Raw genomic sequence first — 17439 nt, 5'->3', positions numbered from 1 at the left:
GAGTTATAGTGAGCGATAGATATTTGGTCTATGCATATTTTGACCTGAAAAATTGAATAAAATAGGTCTCAGATATGTAACTGTAATATTTTTTGTTAACTGACGTAAAACACAAAAAAATCAACTCCAAAATACACTTTTTTACGTTTGGAGTAAAATAACTTCGTTTAATGCCTAATAGATGCATTAGACTTTCAAATAAAACAAAAATTTAATTCTGAAGAGAATGATGTCTACACCCACAATAAAAAGTAAATGCAAGTTGAAAATTTATTTATTTTACTGATTGAAAATCAAAACATATATGAGTGAATTGTGTAAATAACCTTACATTTAACGATGTTACGGATCTGAGACCTATTTTATTCAATTTTTCAGGTCAAAATACGTATAGACCAAACAAATTTGTATGCCAATTTCCAATATGGCTTCCTTTTATTGGTGGATCAGGAATCCGGGCGAAATCTATCTAACTCACTTACGAAGCGTTTTTAGAAGTTTTGTTATACCAACTTTTTTCCTTATATTTACCTATAGAATCATTTCCTGAGAGATTCGAAACATCCTGTATAAATATTGTTACATAATTTATAACTAACATCGATTTATTGTTCAAAGTGAGTTTCTCCTATATGGTTATTGCTTTGAAATTTTGTTTTCCAAAAAAAAAAAACGATTGGGGTACAAATAGGGCTCAGTTAAGGTCTGGTATCCTGTTTAAACCAAACTTCCTTACAGACAGGTCTATTTTACTCGTCTATTTCCGTTTTATAATTAAATATTCAGTTGTAGCAAGTTATATAATAATGATTTTTTTGTAAGTTCCAAGTAGGATTACAATTTAAAATGATTCAATTGCCTTTTAAAGAATACTTTCTCGCAAAAGAAATACATATTTTTAAAAAGTATTTATAGAAATAAATTTATAAAATGAGGTATCTACGTCTATGATAGATCAAACAAAATTGTCTGCAAGGGTTTTTATAATCTGCAATTGATATTGGAAGAGCTATAACCATTTCAAAGTTCATCAAATTTCTTAATTACTTAACATTTTTTTGTGCAAATTATGTAATGTCCTTGTTTTAAAATTTAATGTGACATATTTAAGTCTAACAGAAGATTATAATATTCCCACAAAAAGTAAAATGATTACAGAACTACCACATGTATAGGAAATTATTCAGTCCTGCTATGTTATTTAGTACTATCTTTAATATGTCAGTTGAAAACAAAATAAATTCATATTGATTATGAAACAACTATATTATAATAGTTAGCAAGTTAATATCGGGAATATAAACATAGTTTGGTATATTGGTGTTTGGAAATACCTGCTTCTATTTATAAACAATTAAGTAAGTGAAAAAATATCCAGCAGGTAGTTCACAATGTGATAAGAAATGTAAACAATTAAAATTCAATAATTTCCAGGTATTGAATAATAAAAATGATTATTATAATATTGAAGACATTGGTAAAATCCAGAAGTATAAAATTAGTATTTAAACAATATACTGTTTAATATTTTTTGAATTGATCAAATACGTAAACATTTTCAGTTTTAAGAATACTGGAATTTTGCAAACGTCACAAATACAACAGTACATACATAAAAATATTCATGCGATTTAATGTCGCACTCCTATTTCAATAGTGCCGTATCCCAAAAAAATTCAAAATTAACATTTTCCCTCCAATGTATACTTTGAAATTATGTTTTCAGGATTTAATAGTGACACATCTTTAGTACTACCAGATTCTGCGCAATGCGCCAAGTGTCACAATAACAATGAGTTAAAGTTCTTCCAATATCAATTGCAGATTATAAAAACCCTTGCCGACAATTTTGTTTTATATACCATAGAGATACCTCATTTTATAAATTTATTATTCTTATCATGATTGCATTTCCAGATTGCTGAATATATTCCTTTTCTAAATATTCGAATATATTTAAAATGACTTGCTGTGTTAGTATATCTAAATCTCTTTATTATTAAATTCATACCTGTTTTTATTCTCATTACACTGTGCAATTTCATTGTCTTGATTTGCTCATGGTCTAAAGAACGCCATCTTTCTATTTATTTACAGAAATTTGTGAATTAAATGAATTTCACCAAAAGCCACTAACCACAGCGTAACCGTAAGCCATTATGTCATCTCATTTCATCTAGAGATGTTACAAAAATCAAAGCTGTAGTGCCATAACCTAACCCACATTGATTTTTATAATATAAAGTATCTTCAGACGCAGATCGGCAACAACTTTGGCAGAGACATAAATGGAATACATGTTTTATCTTCAAATATAACAGTCGTAAAATCGAGAAGGAAGAACCATTCTCCTTTCATGTGGAGATTTACTTAAGTTTAAACACAACTTTTGTAGACGAGTTTTAGTTTAAACTTTTTAGGATTTGATATTTTCTTGTTATTTTTCACATTAAACTGAAATACAAATAAAGTCTAAAAAAAATTAACATCAACAGTAGTGCCATATCATTCAAATTTTTTTAAAGCTGTCTGTGGATTTTACATCACTAATCAGTAAAATGCAACGAATTTGTTATGCCTAAGTACCGAATTAGCTAACCCAAAAAAAAAATTCATCTGTTACTTGTAAATACTAAGTTCTGAACAATTTCATAAAATTAACATATTTTTTGTAATAACATGTACTTAGCAACAATCTACCCAAAAATATTTACAGAAGCCTTGCACTTGCAATCAGTAAATAAACTCATGTTTTGTAAATAAATATCTGGCATTCTAAAAATTTTCCTTATCTACTAATTTTATAAACTTTCATGTTTCCTCCAGACTCCAGAGCTTATAGTTCTAGTTTGTTCTAATAATTCATCGGTAATTATCTTTCGTTAAAATTATAGTATGTTATAGAGAAAATATGTGGACAATTCCTTCAAATAAGAGTTAGCTGAGATCAGGTTACAAAGAACTTGATTTTATCCACCTCCTTAACAGTTTATTATCCTCATATTGAATCGCATCTCCAATATGCCCTTCCCTTCTGGGGTAGGTGTGGTGCGACCCAATTTGAGCAAATCTTCAAACTACAAAAGAAAGCTGTTAGATATTTACTGAGACTAAACAGCAGGGCACACTGCAGGGACTTTTTTAAAAGATTAAAACTTCTGACTCTTCTTTCCTTATTTATCTTTGACTCAGTTTGCCTAATTCGTAAGCACGCTTCTCCAATTTCAGAAAGGTCGTTGCATGGCTATCCACTTAGGAATGTGGAGCACGAGTTTTACCTACCTACTCCATATTCAGAGTTAGTTAAGGTCTCGATATTTTAAAATGTAAAATATGCACTATCACTTGCTAATTGAAATCAAATTTATATCATCTTTTCCCGCATTCCGTAATTCTTTGAGGGTATATTTAGTGGAAAGTGCCTTCTACTCTGTAAACGACTTCTATTCTAATAATAATATTCAATTCTAGGCATGCTGCATACCGGTTTAATTTTGCTATGGACTTATATACTAATTATTACCTATTACTACTACCTATAATTTTGTTATTCATCGGTTTTTTGTGTATAATGAAATTTTATTTTATTTGGTTTATCTTTATTTACTTATTTTTGTTTGTTTTTTAGTTTTTACAAGCTTTTGTCTACAGATTGTAACAATTTCTTGTCAATAAAGTCTTTTTTTCTCTCTGTTTATAAGACGTGGAAACCATTCCTTCAGGTATTTTTTTCGTTTGAAGAATCAAATAATTGTAATAATTTTTCAGTGATTGTAATATTTAAATTAACAGTTGAAAGAAATAAAAGAAGGACAGAATAGGACAGTATAAAAAATTGGTCGCAATATATATATATATATATATATATATATATATATATATATATATATATATATATATATATATATATATATATATATATATACTTGTTCAGCGTAATTTTTTCTATAACATACTAAAATTTTAACAAAATCGGAAGGGTTTAACCTAATCTAGATAATTACCAATATATCTTATTGTTCTAAGATCTTCTTTTACTTATTTACAAATATTAGGATCACTGTAAGACTCATATATCAATGGTTATTTAGAATTTAGACCTTCCAAGTCATGTGCCAAAACATTTCGAAAAAGGTCTCGATATTGTAACTGTAGAAGATATTTGGCGGAGGCATGCATCAATATAGATGTAGGTGAAAACACATCATTAAAGTCCATTTCCTTTAATTCCCTATATCTTATAACTTGAATAGTGAATATTAATAATTAATTTTCGTATGTAAATCTGATTTAAATGGAAGTATTGCTAAAACAGTTGACCAGTTCTGCTTCGTATAGATATTCAAGTATTTTTTAAATTGTAATAGTAATGGAAATATTAGGATAAGTGAAACATTAATTTGTAAATAATAAATAACTAAATTGAACTGTTTTTAATAACACATTCCTTGGTCAATTATTTATCGTTTTTAAGTCACATGCTATACAAATCCATTATATCCATTTCATTCAATTCATAATTTTTGTGTCTAGATATTAATTCATTTAATTGGAAGTCACTATTGTTCTGTTTGTTCTATCCATTCAATTTATTAGTGAAGTTTATTTTTAAAAGTAAGATTAACAGTGTATCCTTCAAAATAAATTTACTGATATACAGTATACATTTTAGATTATTATATGTTTATACCAATTTTCATTTTATCATTAGTAGTTATTAATTATGTAAACATACTGAGCTTTAAATTCCGAATATATCATTCGCAAATATTGAACATTTCTACTTTACAATGTAACAAGTGTTATTTTTCTGTTATTAATATATATATACTTTTGACAAATACCTAGTATATTATAAAACTATGCAAAAATATGACAAAAATAAATATCACCATCAAATAATTTAATTGAATATATCTGGAGTTAAAACTAGCTCTTTCTGTTTAATGTTCATTTAAGCACTTAAAATGTGCAATAAAATATTATGAGACAAAAGTCCTTTTTCAAGTGCTGATATATCAGAATATTAAAAAAATGTTCATACAGAAGCTAATAAGGTTAAATAAACATTAAATCTACAATAAAAATGTTTAGTTATCTGCAATATTCATATCATTCAAAATGGGAAGTGTATAGATATAACCTTAAAGTATTGGATAAAGCATGTATTTTAGAATACTTCAAGCATAAAGGTATCCATATACTTCCAAGCTATAATTGAAGTGTGATACTTACATAAAAAATCTGAATCATCCAAGTGGAAAGTGATATCAAGTAAATGTCATATATCCATGATATAAGTATCTTCCAAACAGATGTCAGTCTCCAGGATCATTTTTTGCTCGATAACCAATGCTAGATGTCTCAAAAGATGATTCCACATTCTGCATCTTATTGGTGCAAATTCCAATTATCTTGTTCAAATTTATTGTACAAAATACTTCAATAAATTCATTAATATCACTTGTATGCATAATAGTCGAATGTGATAACATTTAATCGTAAATTCAAGTATCAATTTCGCGTTTATACTAATCGAAGTTTATACAATTTAAGATGAGTCACAGCTTCTATTTTTTCCTTAAAATCAACGTCACAGTTCTTTAGAAAAAGTTAAAAAAAAACTAACCTCACTTTGCAGTTTCTCTTTTTTTTTTAAATACAAAAATTAAATTTACTACCAGTCTTAGAGCTTCTAATAATTAAATTTAACGTAGACATTTTATAAATCTTCATTTTACAACTGATTATTAAACAATCACGAGATTTATTAACGATTCTGAATGTTATAGACTGATATTTCCAGACCTGAGTAACCACTTATTAGCACCGATTTCGTTCACTGCAAGATGTTTAATTTAAGACGAATTTTAGATCGTCGCATTGAACACTCCGAATTTAAACAATTTGCATGAAAATATTTTAGCAAATGATCAAAATTAGATCACACCCTCACAAAACGATTTTGCAACTGCAAGGATTTTTTAAATTCGCGCAAGTTCATCATAAACGGATATGAGGTAGGGATAAGAAGAGGTGGAGCAAACCAAGGTATATAGTTAGTTAAGGTGACATCGAATCCCTTACTATATGTCATGGGATTACGTCACTAGCGAGAAATTTTAGAACATATAGTTGATAGAAGATAAGTTTTATGTTTTTAATTGAATACTACCTCATAATAAATGAATAATTACTACGTCACTACTTAATATCATGTATTTGATTTGTTATTCATAAGTTTATCATAGTAAACAAAAAAAACATTACACATGAAATTAAATTTTATTGGGACATAATTAAAAAAGTGGAAGGTGATAAGTTAATCATTAAAATACGTGTATTTTACTTTTTACATGTTATAAATAGCAAATGAGATTATTTTATATTATATTATAAATAAGTACCATATACCTACGTTTTCTAATTCATATATTTAATGAAAAACTGTAGCAAGCAATATTTTCGTGATTATTTCTCAGCAAATATAGTATAATGAAGCTCAAGTATAACTACCAACTTTGGCTTTTTTCGGAGTGAAACAATAAAATGTCAATTGTCATTTAATTCAGAATCTTAAGTTATATGTTTTATCTTCATATATAGTTTGTTTATCAATTGTTATTTAGAATTAAAGATAAAGGTAAAAATTTCATATTTGATTTTAATTGTATAAACATAAAATCATTGAAAAGCAGCTTCATTACTTTCATCTAGAGAGAAAGAAGCTAAAATCAATATCCATAATCATTCAGTCTCACATGAAGACCAATGTTTTGTTCTTCAAATGTAAGCAGGTTAAATTTCTTCAAATTTACTAAAATATACCATGTTTGTAGTCACAATGCAGAAGTGACATCAGTTGTAGCAATGTAGCTTGATAATTTAGCGTGTATTCCAGAAATTACGCTAATAATGGTGTCCATGAATCAAGACGCTTTGCCTTCATCATAAACTTAGTTTATATTCGTCATACATCGGCGATATATTTGAAACAGCGCTCTGATTATCACGTTGATGTTTAATGTTGGGTTAATGAGCTATATGTATTGGTATATTACATAACGAGTTAGGAAAGTGATACATTTCGCACCAGATACTGTTTTGCACGAACCGCGTAGTGACGAGTGCTGTAACGTAACGAGTGCGAAATACACTTTCCAACGAGTTGTGTAAACTATTTTTCCTACAACCACGAAAAAAATTCTTAGAAAATACGTATTTTTTTAAATAAGAAAGTCAATTAAACAATATCACACATGTGTTGAGAACTATTTCAACACATGTGTTGAAAAGTATATAAACACGTGTGCTCAAAAGTTAAAAAATCGTACAAAATATTTTTTATTTTGTAAAAGTAGAGATGTCAAAAACGAAAAGAATGATTATGAAATATATTTTTTTTAACTTACTTGTAAAATCAAGACAGTCATGAAGAATGTTTTCCTTCACTATGGAGAATAAATTTTCATTCAACTATTTTATACATTACCCAGTAATAGTAATAACACTTCATTTTAACGTTTAAATTATCTTGCAGACACTAGTATGTATTTGAACACAAATCACATCAAACTTTCAATTTTTATTGCAAACACTAATATAACCTCAAAAAATCATATTGTTTACATCTTCAGTCTTCTTAAATTTGGCCTTTTGCATTTCGGCGCCCAGCCAGATTAATATTGTATTCGCGTATTTCCTCTATCGTTCGAGACCATATATAACATAAGAAAAAGAAGTATTTCAATATATGAATGTTTTTTAATTTTTTAGTAAATGTGTGAAATAAGCTACTTTCTCAAGTAAAAATGAATGTGCACCAATAGTGGTCGGATATGCATCCACATGCTTTGTGGTTGGTTTTCGAAAAATATGAAAAATGATCAGGTAGATCACCTATGAGCTGATTGCAGATCCTAACTACAACGACATTTTAGTTAGAGTTTGTGAACATGGCGTTCCGTTTTTGGTGGAAATTTCAAATTTAGTTCAATCTACAAAAACCTTTTATTTTTATTACTTTACAAAAATTGCAAGCCTTAGTAACCTGTCACTTACTCTACCCATATAAACTAATATAATATAATAACTTGATGCAAAAAATTTTGGAGTGAGTAGATGTTGTGAAAATAAAGCTGTAACATAAAAAATTCTCGTTTCTGAGTTATAGACCTTGAGAGCTGCGTAATCAGATCTTATATTCAAGTATATTTTCTTAATTATACAGTCAAACATTATGAATTTTTTATGGATGATTACGTATGTCTATGTTGTGTGCTTATCTGAAGACCAGGAGCGGCTTATGTCCAATGGTTAACAATCCGTAACTTTAACAGGGACAACCTGTACAATCTAAAGATAGCAAAAATGAATTTTACAATCGATTATGAAAATAAACCATCGTCCAAATTTTTTTTTTATGCTAGTTAATTTTAAAAAGAAAAGTTAACCCAAAAACTCTTCGTGTAAAAATTTTCTCACCAATATAACATGACGTTAATTCATGTCAGTATTGCCTATGGTTGAGGTACTGGTAAATATTTCGGAATACAATCTGAATGTTCAGTCATTATAAATATATTTTTGGATAATTCAATCAGTACTTATAAATACGTATAAGTCGCAATAGAAGTGTATGAATGTAATTTAAATCACAAACCTATACAATAATTTGATTGATTGAGTTTTAAGTATTAAAAGTTTTTTCTGAATGTATAAAACACAAATAATGGAACAGTGTTGGCTTATACAGATTATAATAATTGGTTACATCAGTGATAATTATTAAAATTTATCATATCATTGATTAGTGTGATAAAGTTCAGTGCCTCCTTTATCCTTCGAGAAAACAATTTGAAAATTTGAGATTCACATTATTCACAAAATTATTTACAATCTTACAGGGTGTTCCAGAATGCTGTGTTATATCAATGTTACATTTTTTTGAATGAAACACCCTATATTTTATTGCATATTTCTAATCACCTAAACTTCCCCAATAAAATAATATATAGTTGTGATGTGTTTTACGGGGTATTTGAAAAGTTATAACCAATTTTCCATAAAAATCGTACAAGTACAATACCTTGTACAATGTAAGAGAAATTTAAGAATGCAGATCTGTTGCGACCAAAGCATTCGAAAAGTTGTGAAAATTCTGGAAAATTTATCCCGTTAATATTCACTGAATTTGAATCAGGGTGAACCAAAATAAAAATATATTCTTTTGACGGTTTTTTTAAAAGAATAACCCTGTATGATGAGAGTATCAAGAAGTAATTCCAACATACTTCCTCTATTATCAAGCACATTTATATCTAAACTTATTAGTTCTTGATATATTTTGATTTTTCTGTGCAAAACAATGATTATGTACCCGTATCTAATTATTTAACAATTAATGGTGAATTGGTTATGATGTATTTGTCAAAAATTGACATTTTATCATTGACATTGACATTTTATCATTGCTGTTTGGTAGTGTAGAGGTTGAATAGCAAATACACAGAAAAAACGAGTATATCACAAATAAATTACAGGAACGAAACGAAAAAAAACTATCCTATTTACTTCAGACCTTGAAAGCGAATGCGAATGCTTGAAAGCGATAATTAAAAGAGTTACTCACATTACGAAGCATTTTTATAGAAACATTCTGAAATTTTTTCCATATTCTCACCATCATGTCATTCCTTGTTGTTGGAGGTATTTTGTACACTTCATTCTTAATGTGAATACAGCAAAATGAATCTAGTGACCTTGGTGGTCACAGTACTGAACCGTTTCTTCCGATCCATCTCCCAGGAAATAGTTCATTCAGTTTACAATCAATTAATTAATTAGCGTGAGCAGGCGCACCGTCATAAGACAGAGATATATAACCTTTAGTGTCGTAAAAAAATTCTACAATTTTATTAGTAAATCGACAAAATTTTATATTACGAGAGTCGTTTTTTCTTCAACCTCCGATCGCTCCGTGCCGACGATACGCGGGCAGAGGAAAGCGAGCTTGCACTGTAGGCGACTGCGAAGCTCTCGCACTACACACTCCGCCATTTTTTACATTCAGGCGTCAGTCGGCGTTATGCTACAGCCACGTAAACATGTCCGCCATTATTCATGCTCTCGCCAAGTGTGAATTGCGAAGTGTGATTTGTTTTCTACAGGCTGAAGGAAATAGTGCTGCAGAAATCCATCGGAGAATGAGTCGTATGTATGGGGAAAACTTTATGAGTGACGGTATTGTGCGTGAATGGCGTCGAAAGTTTAAAGATAGCCGTATTGATGTGCATGATCAATGGGGGTAAGGACGCAAATATGTCGTTTCAGATGACCTGGTTCAACGAGATGACCGAATGATTAAAGGAAACCGCAGTTTCACCATTACTGCTTTGTCTACGGAATTTCCAGAAGTTTCAAGGTCTGTTTTGTACTCTATTGTTACTGAACGGTTTCAATACATAACTGATAAAACTTTTCGTGCGGTGATCTTCACATTCTTTAGCGTTTGATTTTTTATTCAGTGTGATAAAAGTCGATTTCGAATTGGTTTCAATAGTTTTTAGCAATTCTGTAGGAATTCTATCCGCCCCAGGAGCTTTTCCATTGGCTTTCCTGACTTCATCTATTGTTATATCTGGGCCAACCAGTGGTTCTTTTATTCTGTGTACCTCTTTCCTATCGTCATCTAATACATTTTCTATATATTCTTTCCATTAAGTCGTGTCTTTTATCCAATTCCTCAATATCTGTAGACTCTCTTGAAAACCAGTCAGATTTAGCTTGTCTTATCTCTGCATTTAGTTATTTACATTTGGGTTCGTTAACAGTTTTATTTTTTCGTCGTGCATCCATAAGATCTAAAATCTCGTCAGTCATTCATGCCTTTTTCTTTTCTTATTTATCCTGCTTACATTTGTTCCTCAGTATATTGTTGGAAATTTCCTTGAATATTTTGTAAGTATTGTCATGATAGGGTGTGTTCGTTTTCTTAGCTTCATTCTCCACTGCATTGATTAACTAAATACAGATCAGTATTTAAATTTTCCTCAAAAAATGGTCCTACTGCATATTTACCAATAATACCTCTCCACTTATTTATCGACCCCCTAGTTTGACCGTGTATCACTTTGTGATACTGAATAATAGTGAAAATTTTGCATGTTAATACAACTATGCTTATTAAACTTGGCTTCTTCTCCAAATAGAACATAGTCGAAAAAGTCTCTCTGTTGATTATTTTTTCGTAAAGCTCACTTACAAAAAGCTAGTTTTTTCTTCAAACTTAACTTCAGTTAATTCCATTGCGAGTAAATGAGTTCAGGGTGCATTTCTTGTTCGCTGGAGATACTCCTTACACTAGTGTGTGTGGGTTTTCAGTAACTGCCAGCAAAACATTCATTTTATTTTGTCACAATAGTGTTTTTATTACGTCTTCCAATATTCCCAATATCCAATAATTTCATCACTAATGAAATTTATTTCAAATTCTTGAAAACACCAAAAAATGTACCAAACCGTCAAATCAAATAACAATAATAAATGAACATATTATCATGAAATGTTATTGTCAAATATTAGTTGAATTATACTCAATATATATATATATATATATATATATATATATATATATATATATATATATATATATATATATATATATATATATATATATACATAAATTTCTTCAATTTCTTATTTCTTAGACCTTTTGATATATTAATGCATCAAAATGTTCTTGATTTTAGGTCTATTCTGTTTCAAAATTAGTTTTTTTAATAAATTTTAAAGAAAGAAAAAATTGACGTTTCGACTTGTCCTCAAGTCTTTATCAAAATATGATATTGAAACCGACAATTAGCGTATTTAAATTGTTTTATTTGAATTAACAAAATAAAATTTATAGCTCTATTTTGTAAATTCTAATAAAACTCTAAATAATTTAATTGATTACTGCTATATATTTGATATTTAAGGACTTATAAAAAATTAATTTTTCTTATTAGAACAAAGTTCTAGTTTGATTTTATTCTTATTCATATTAAAGGTGATCTATTGATCAATATAAATACGCAAATTGTCAGTGTCAATATCATATTTTGGCAAACACACAAAGAAAAGTCAAAACGTCAATTTTATCTTTCTTTCAAAAATTATTGAAAAAACTAATTTTGAAATAGAAGAGACCTGATAAATAGAAAACTGAAACTATTTGGGCGTTGAAAATACAAATTTTGTACGATTTTGCCTCAACTACCTACATTATATTGAAATTTTATACGAATGTTTGTTGAATTTATTTTTATGTCTGAATCTCATAGAGGGCACTAGTCACCCGGTTCGTACCAAGTAGTATTGAACATAACTTTTTCAATATTAGATTTAGATCCTAAGTAAAATTTGTAAAAAGTGAACTTAAATACAATTTAATTTTATACCAAAAAGGTATTCTTGATGAAATTCGATACTTTATACCGTTTTCGAAATATTTTGATTTAAAAATTATGAAATATTAACCGATGCTAGTATTGATAAAGTTATCAATCATTATTATTATTAATTAGTTAGCATTATGTGAATTAAAATTTTTTTGTCGCGTAAATGAGACCCCATCGATAAAACAGATACATTTAAAAAATTGGGACTAAGGCTTTCGTTTCTTGTAACGTTTCACAGAAATCCAATCTAATCAGTATAGGATATTGTTTTTCAAAGTTAAATAAACATGGGCTCTAAGCTATTGGAGGCCTTGGTATGAAACAACAATTTGATGATCATGTATTGCGGTTCTGTAAGCTTTTTTGGCACTACGCTTTCCAAAGCTGAGATTAGAGCAACTGCCAATATATTCTGATGAATGCGTCTCCTCACTGGAGCCGGCTCTGCCTAAATGTATTGGAATTCTAAAATTCTGCGGAACCGCGGCGCCTTTGATGTACGTTGGTAATACCCGAAATCCGTTTGATGTTTTGTTTATATAAGTTTTTATTATAGCAGGTGATTTATTTACATTGTTGCTCTTGAATAATTCCTAGGAAGGTATTGAAAGAAAGATAAAATTTACGTTTCGACTTTTCTTTAAGTCTTTATCAAAATATGATATTGGCACTGATGATTAGCGTATTTATATTGATCAATAGATCACCTTCATCATTAATAAGAATAAAATCAAACTAGATCTTTGTTCTAATATGAAAAATTAATTTTTCCTTAGTTCTTACATTACAATTATAGAGCAGTGGTCAATCAAATTATTTGTAGTTTCATTAAAATTTACAAAATAGACCTATAAATTTTATTTTGTTAATATAAGGTTTTATTATAGCAGGTGGTTTATTTATATTGTTACTTTTGAATAATTCCTAAAATGTCTATTTATTTATTTGTTTTGCTTTGAGAGCTCTTTTGGGAATATGCCGATGGTAAATGAGGAGTGTAAAATGTATCAAAATAATCAAAATAAAGGATTTTTACTATTCACCTCTGAAATAATAAATAGTAATCTACAGACATAAATAGAGAGTAATCGAGAAATTTAAATAAATTATTCAAGTTAGTTAAGTGTTATTGATAAGTGAGTTGAGTGTGTGTATAATGTTTAAATAAATTAAGGACGTAAGAGAAGGTGTTTATAAATTCACCCCACGAACAACACGAGTGTAAATATGTAAATAAAGTAGAAAAACATTACAATATTGATGATTTAACCGATCTACGTGTTCATAAAAACATAGTGAACAAAAGTTTGCAAAAATTAAAGGGTCGAACCCAATAGCAACTATCTCTTATTGAACGAGAAACTTCAATGAATAGCCGGCTGTATTTTTATTCATAAATTTTTATTTATCATTAAACCAACAACATGTTTTGGGATAAATTTCAAAAAAATCTTGACAACTCACCGTTTCCCATTGTCTCAGTCGTATTTTAAACGCACTATTTCATTTTCCTGCAATCATCGAAATCAAACCAATCATTTTCATCACATTTTGCAAGACATTATTGAGTTGTACAGATTAATAAAATTACGAAACTTAATCTTCACAAAGATAAAACATATAGATATAAAATAATAAGAGATTTTATACAGAGTCGGAATTGTTTTAGATAGTAGTACTAATGTTTATCATTTTGTCTTAGATCAAATAAATATGGAATCAATTCATGGATAATTATTAATTTACGTACGGATCTAGAATATATTTACAAAAACAATTATGAATACGCGATCACTTTTTGGCTCCGAGTGGGCGTATTTTCATCGACGGGCTTTCTTTGCAAAATTCTACTGTATTACTTCATTTATGGTCGTCATTTTTTGTCGATATACTTTTCGATAACAAAAAGTGTGTTTGGAGTTTTAATAGATATTTTCATTAATTGCAAAATACATTGAAATACCATCTACCCGATTTAAGATCATAATAAAAACACGTTAGCTTAGCAATTTCGAGGTCGTAGAATCCATTTATAGAGTAACTAAATGTTTGAAATTAGTTCTTCCAATTTTACTAATAAAGAGGTTGGTTTGATATGGTTTTTGGACTGTATTTGTGAAATAAACGGAAGCTTTCAATTTGTGGGGCATATTTTCAAGAAATTGGGGCTTGGCTGAAGTGGGGAAAGTCGCTCAGTAAGGATAAAGTTGCAAATAATTGTTCACGTTCACGTATTCACATCGGGAATTGCCTCTTGATGTTACCAAGATGTTACCCAGAAACAGATTAATATTCTGGTTAGGTTAACTTTACTTTGATTTGGATAAGGTTATTTTAATTGGCAGATAACTTTGCTTTTGCTGTATTTCATTAATCCAGCTCAAAAATCCGAAACAGAAAACAAATAATCCAATTATTGCTTTTACTATTTACAGCTGTGTCAATTACGATGACAATTCTTGTTTAAAAATGTCTACTCAGTATATATAAAATATAAGATATCTGTTTTGTGAGATACAAAAATGTTAATGAGTATTATATGATGATTATATATACGATTGATGCAACAGAATAAAGTTGTACCAAACTAGCGATTGAAAGCGAAAATCCATTTGAATAAGGGTTTTGAATTATTCATTAGCAATTTTCTTTTCTTTAGTCAATTTAACTTCCTTAGAAAACCGCACGAAGCTGTTGACGGTGTTTCTAATCATCATAACGTTGCTGGATGTTAGACCCCTTTCACACCAAACGAATCCGAATCAATCTGGATCACTCCGAATCAAGTTGATTCTGATTCGTCATCTCCACTCTTTCACGCCAGCTGAATCAACCTGAATCTATAATCTTTAGAATCTTTAACTTTTAAAATTAATAACTCCACGTCCATCTTGTATGGTTGTTGATTCAAGACTGACTGGACGAGGAATCTGACAGGTTGAATCAAGTGCGACCTCGAATCAAACCTGATTAAACCCGATTCGTCCGGTCTGAAGGCGGGAAAAGAGTCCCTTCACATTTAAACGGAGCGCTCGAAGCCGAATCTTGGTCAATCAGATTCTACTTGATTCGAAGTGATTCTGATTGATTCGGATTCGTTTGGTGTGAAAGGGCCCTTAATCTTTAGCTGATCGATTACAGCCGTGTGAATGTTTTCCTGTTAGATGAGGAATGAGCGGTCAAGTATGGGCAAGTTAATAGGTATAATTAGGTATCTACAGAAACGTTTTCACAAACCAAAAGTTCGTTTATCGAAAAGATTTTATGAAAAAGTGTTTTATCATGATATAAAACATTGATGTTTGGTCTCCTCGATAATTCTGATTGTTATCTGACTAACTGAACGCATCAGATAATTAATTATGTCGAAATTTTCATCGGTTCTTGAAGCTCTAGGTTTTCTGCTTCGTAGTTCATCTTTGATCGACTATCTTCTTTATAAAAATGCATGAAATATCGAAACCTCTGGGCTTTTGACAAAAGTTTAAGGTACTAAGTATGAAGCAAAACACTTTAAAAAAGTATTAGCTTTAACTGTATCGCAAAAACCATCAATATACTCGTAGTCCGATTAATTCCGAATAGATCTCTCCAATGAGGTCTTCTTTACTGCTTATTCTTCTTTCTACCTCCAGGGGTGCAGGAGAAGTATACGGATATCTTTTGATTCCTTTTGGGTAGTGTTATACACTCCTTTTCTCCTCTCTCTCTCTCTCTCTCTCCTATTCTTATTGGAGATCCTGTAAATATTCACGATTTAGCAGGCTGTCTAATAGGTGGTCCCTGGTCTTTCGTTTGTCTTCTTATTCACTAATGGCCGTGATGCTTGACGTAGTCTGTCAGCTAGACGTTGGGGCTGGTCTTCAGCTCTTCTTTTGACGGTATCCTTGACCTCTAAAATCTTTTCCTGGTTCAACTATTACTTGCGCTACTTAGTCTTAAAATTACTTGGAATTTAGTGAGCTCAGGCGCGTCAATTGTTTTGTGTTGCTAAACAGAAGTTTAATGTAATTCACTTATTCAAGAATTGTTCTAATTGGAACTATTTAAAAAAATACGATATTTCAAGAACTTGGTACGAATTTAGAAGTGTTTGCTCGATTACTAATTTACTAATACCCATCAATCAAATGAGCTTAACTTTCAATAAATGAGAGAAATAAGGTAAAAGCTTATTTTCAATTTTAAATACTTCGTATTCTGAAGAAGTTTATAATTAATGGAAAGTTTGTTTATTTACAATTATTTTAATAAAACAATCTTTATTTAAAGCCAAATACGAGGTTTCCCTTAAAAGTATCAAGTCTACCTCCATATCTCCTCACCGTTTGATTGAATAACACGTTCCCAGTAGTGTTTCCAATTCCTAAGGCAATCCTGGAAGTAAATTTTCGGAATTGCCTCCATTAGTTCCAAGTTTCTCTCTTATTGAACTGGTGTCCTTCATGTGGTGTTTTTAATCTGGCAAAGAACTAGAAGTCATAAGGGAGCTAAGTTACAACTGAAAGAAGGTTGACAAAGCTCAACGACTCGGTGCTTCGTTCAATATTTATGCACAAAGTTTGATAGGTATACTGGTATGCTAGGCAGCGAATCACCAGTAAAATTGTCCAAAGTTGTAGGTACTTACTTCTACTGCAATCTTTTTAGTACTTCGACGTAGTTTCCTTTAGGTGATAGTGTGACTTCTTTGAGCATTTTCGTAAGCACCATATTGGCGCACGCACTTGCACATGAAGATCTAGAGGCACCTAACCGACTACATACCGTGTTGGAACAATGATTGAGCATCAAGTGTTGTTTCAAATGGGAAAACGACTACGGAGATAATGGAATGTTGGTGAAACTGTGCGAAACGGAAGCCGTTATTATAAAATGTATTTACGACTGGCTGCCAAGATTTTAGCGATGGCAGGGAAACAACTGGGGATGAGCCACGATCGGGTAGCTGAATAACAGACATGATTGAGAGAGTACAAAAAAATGCTCTCAAGAGATA

The 17439-nt window shown here is 30.0% G+C and overlaps 2 protein-coding genes across 4 annotated transcripts in view; one reads left to right on the top strand and one right to left on the bottom strand.

Annotated features, from left to right (window-relative positions):
- LOC130891630 (polyamine-transporting ATPase 13A3-like) overlaps positions 1-13990 on the bottom strand; it is a 57997-nt gene extending 44007 nt beyond the window's left edge. Inside the window, exon 1 of one of the 2 annotated variants that reach the window (XM_057796473.1) lies at positions 13905-13990. In XM_057796473.1, the coding sequence (XP_057652456.1) occupies positions 13905-13914 (10 nt within the window). In that variant the 5' untranslated portion in view covers positions 13915-13990. Of the gene's footprint in view, positions 1-5235; positions 5995-13904 lie in introns of those variants that run through there. The other variant, XM_057796472.1, reaches the window with a different exon arrangement.
- The window catches only part of LOC130891631 (uncharacterized), an 89076-nt gene that overhangs the window by 9800 nt on the left and 61837 nt on the right, over positions 1-17439 (top strand). The window lies entirely within an intron of this gene.

Source organism: Diorhabda carinulata, chromosome 3 (assembly GCF_026250575.1).
Source record: "Diorhabda carinulata isolate Delta chromosome 3, icDioCari1.1, whole genome shotgun sequence".
NCBI lineage: Eukaryota > Metazoa > Arthropoda > Insecta > Coleoptera > Chrysomelidae > Diorhabda > Diorhabda carinulata.
This window is presented reverse-complemented; position numbering and strand designations above follow the sequence as displayed.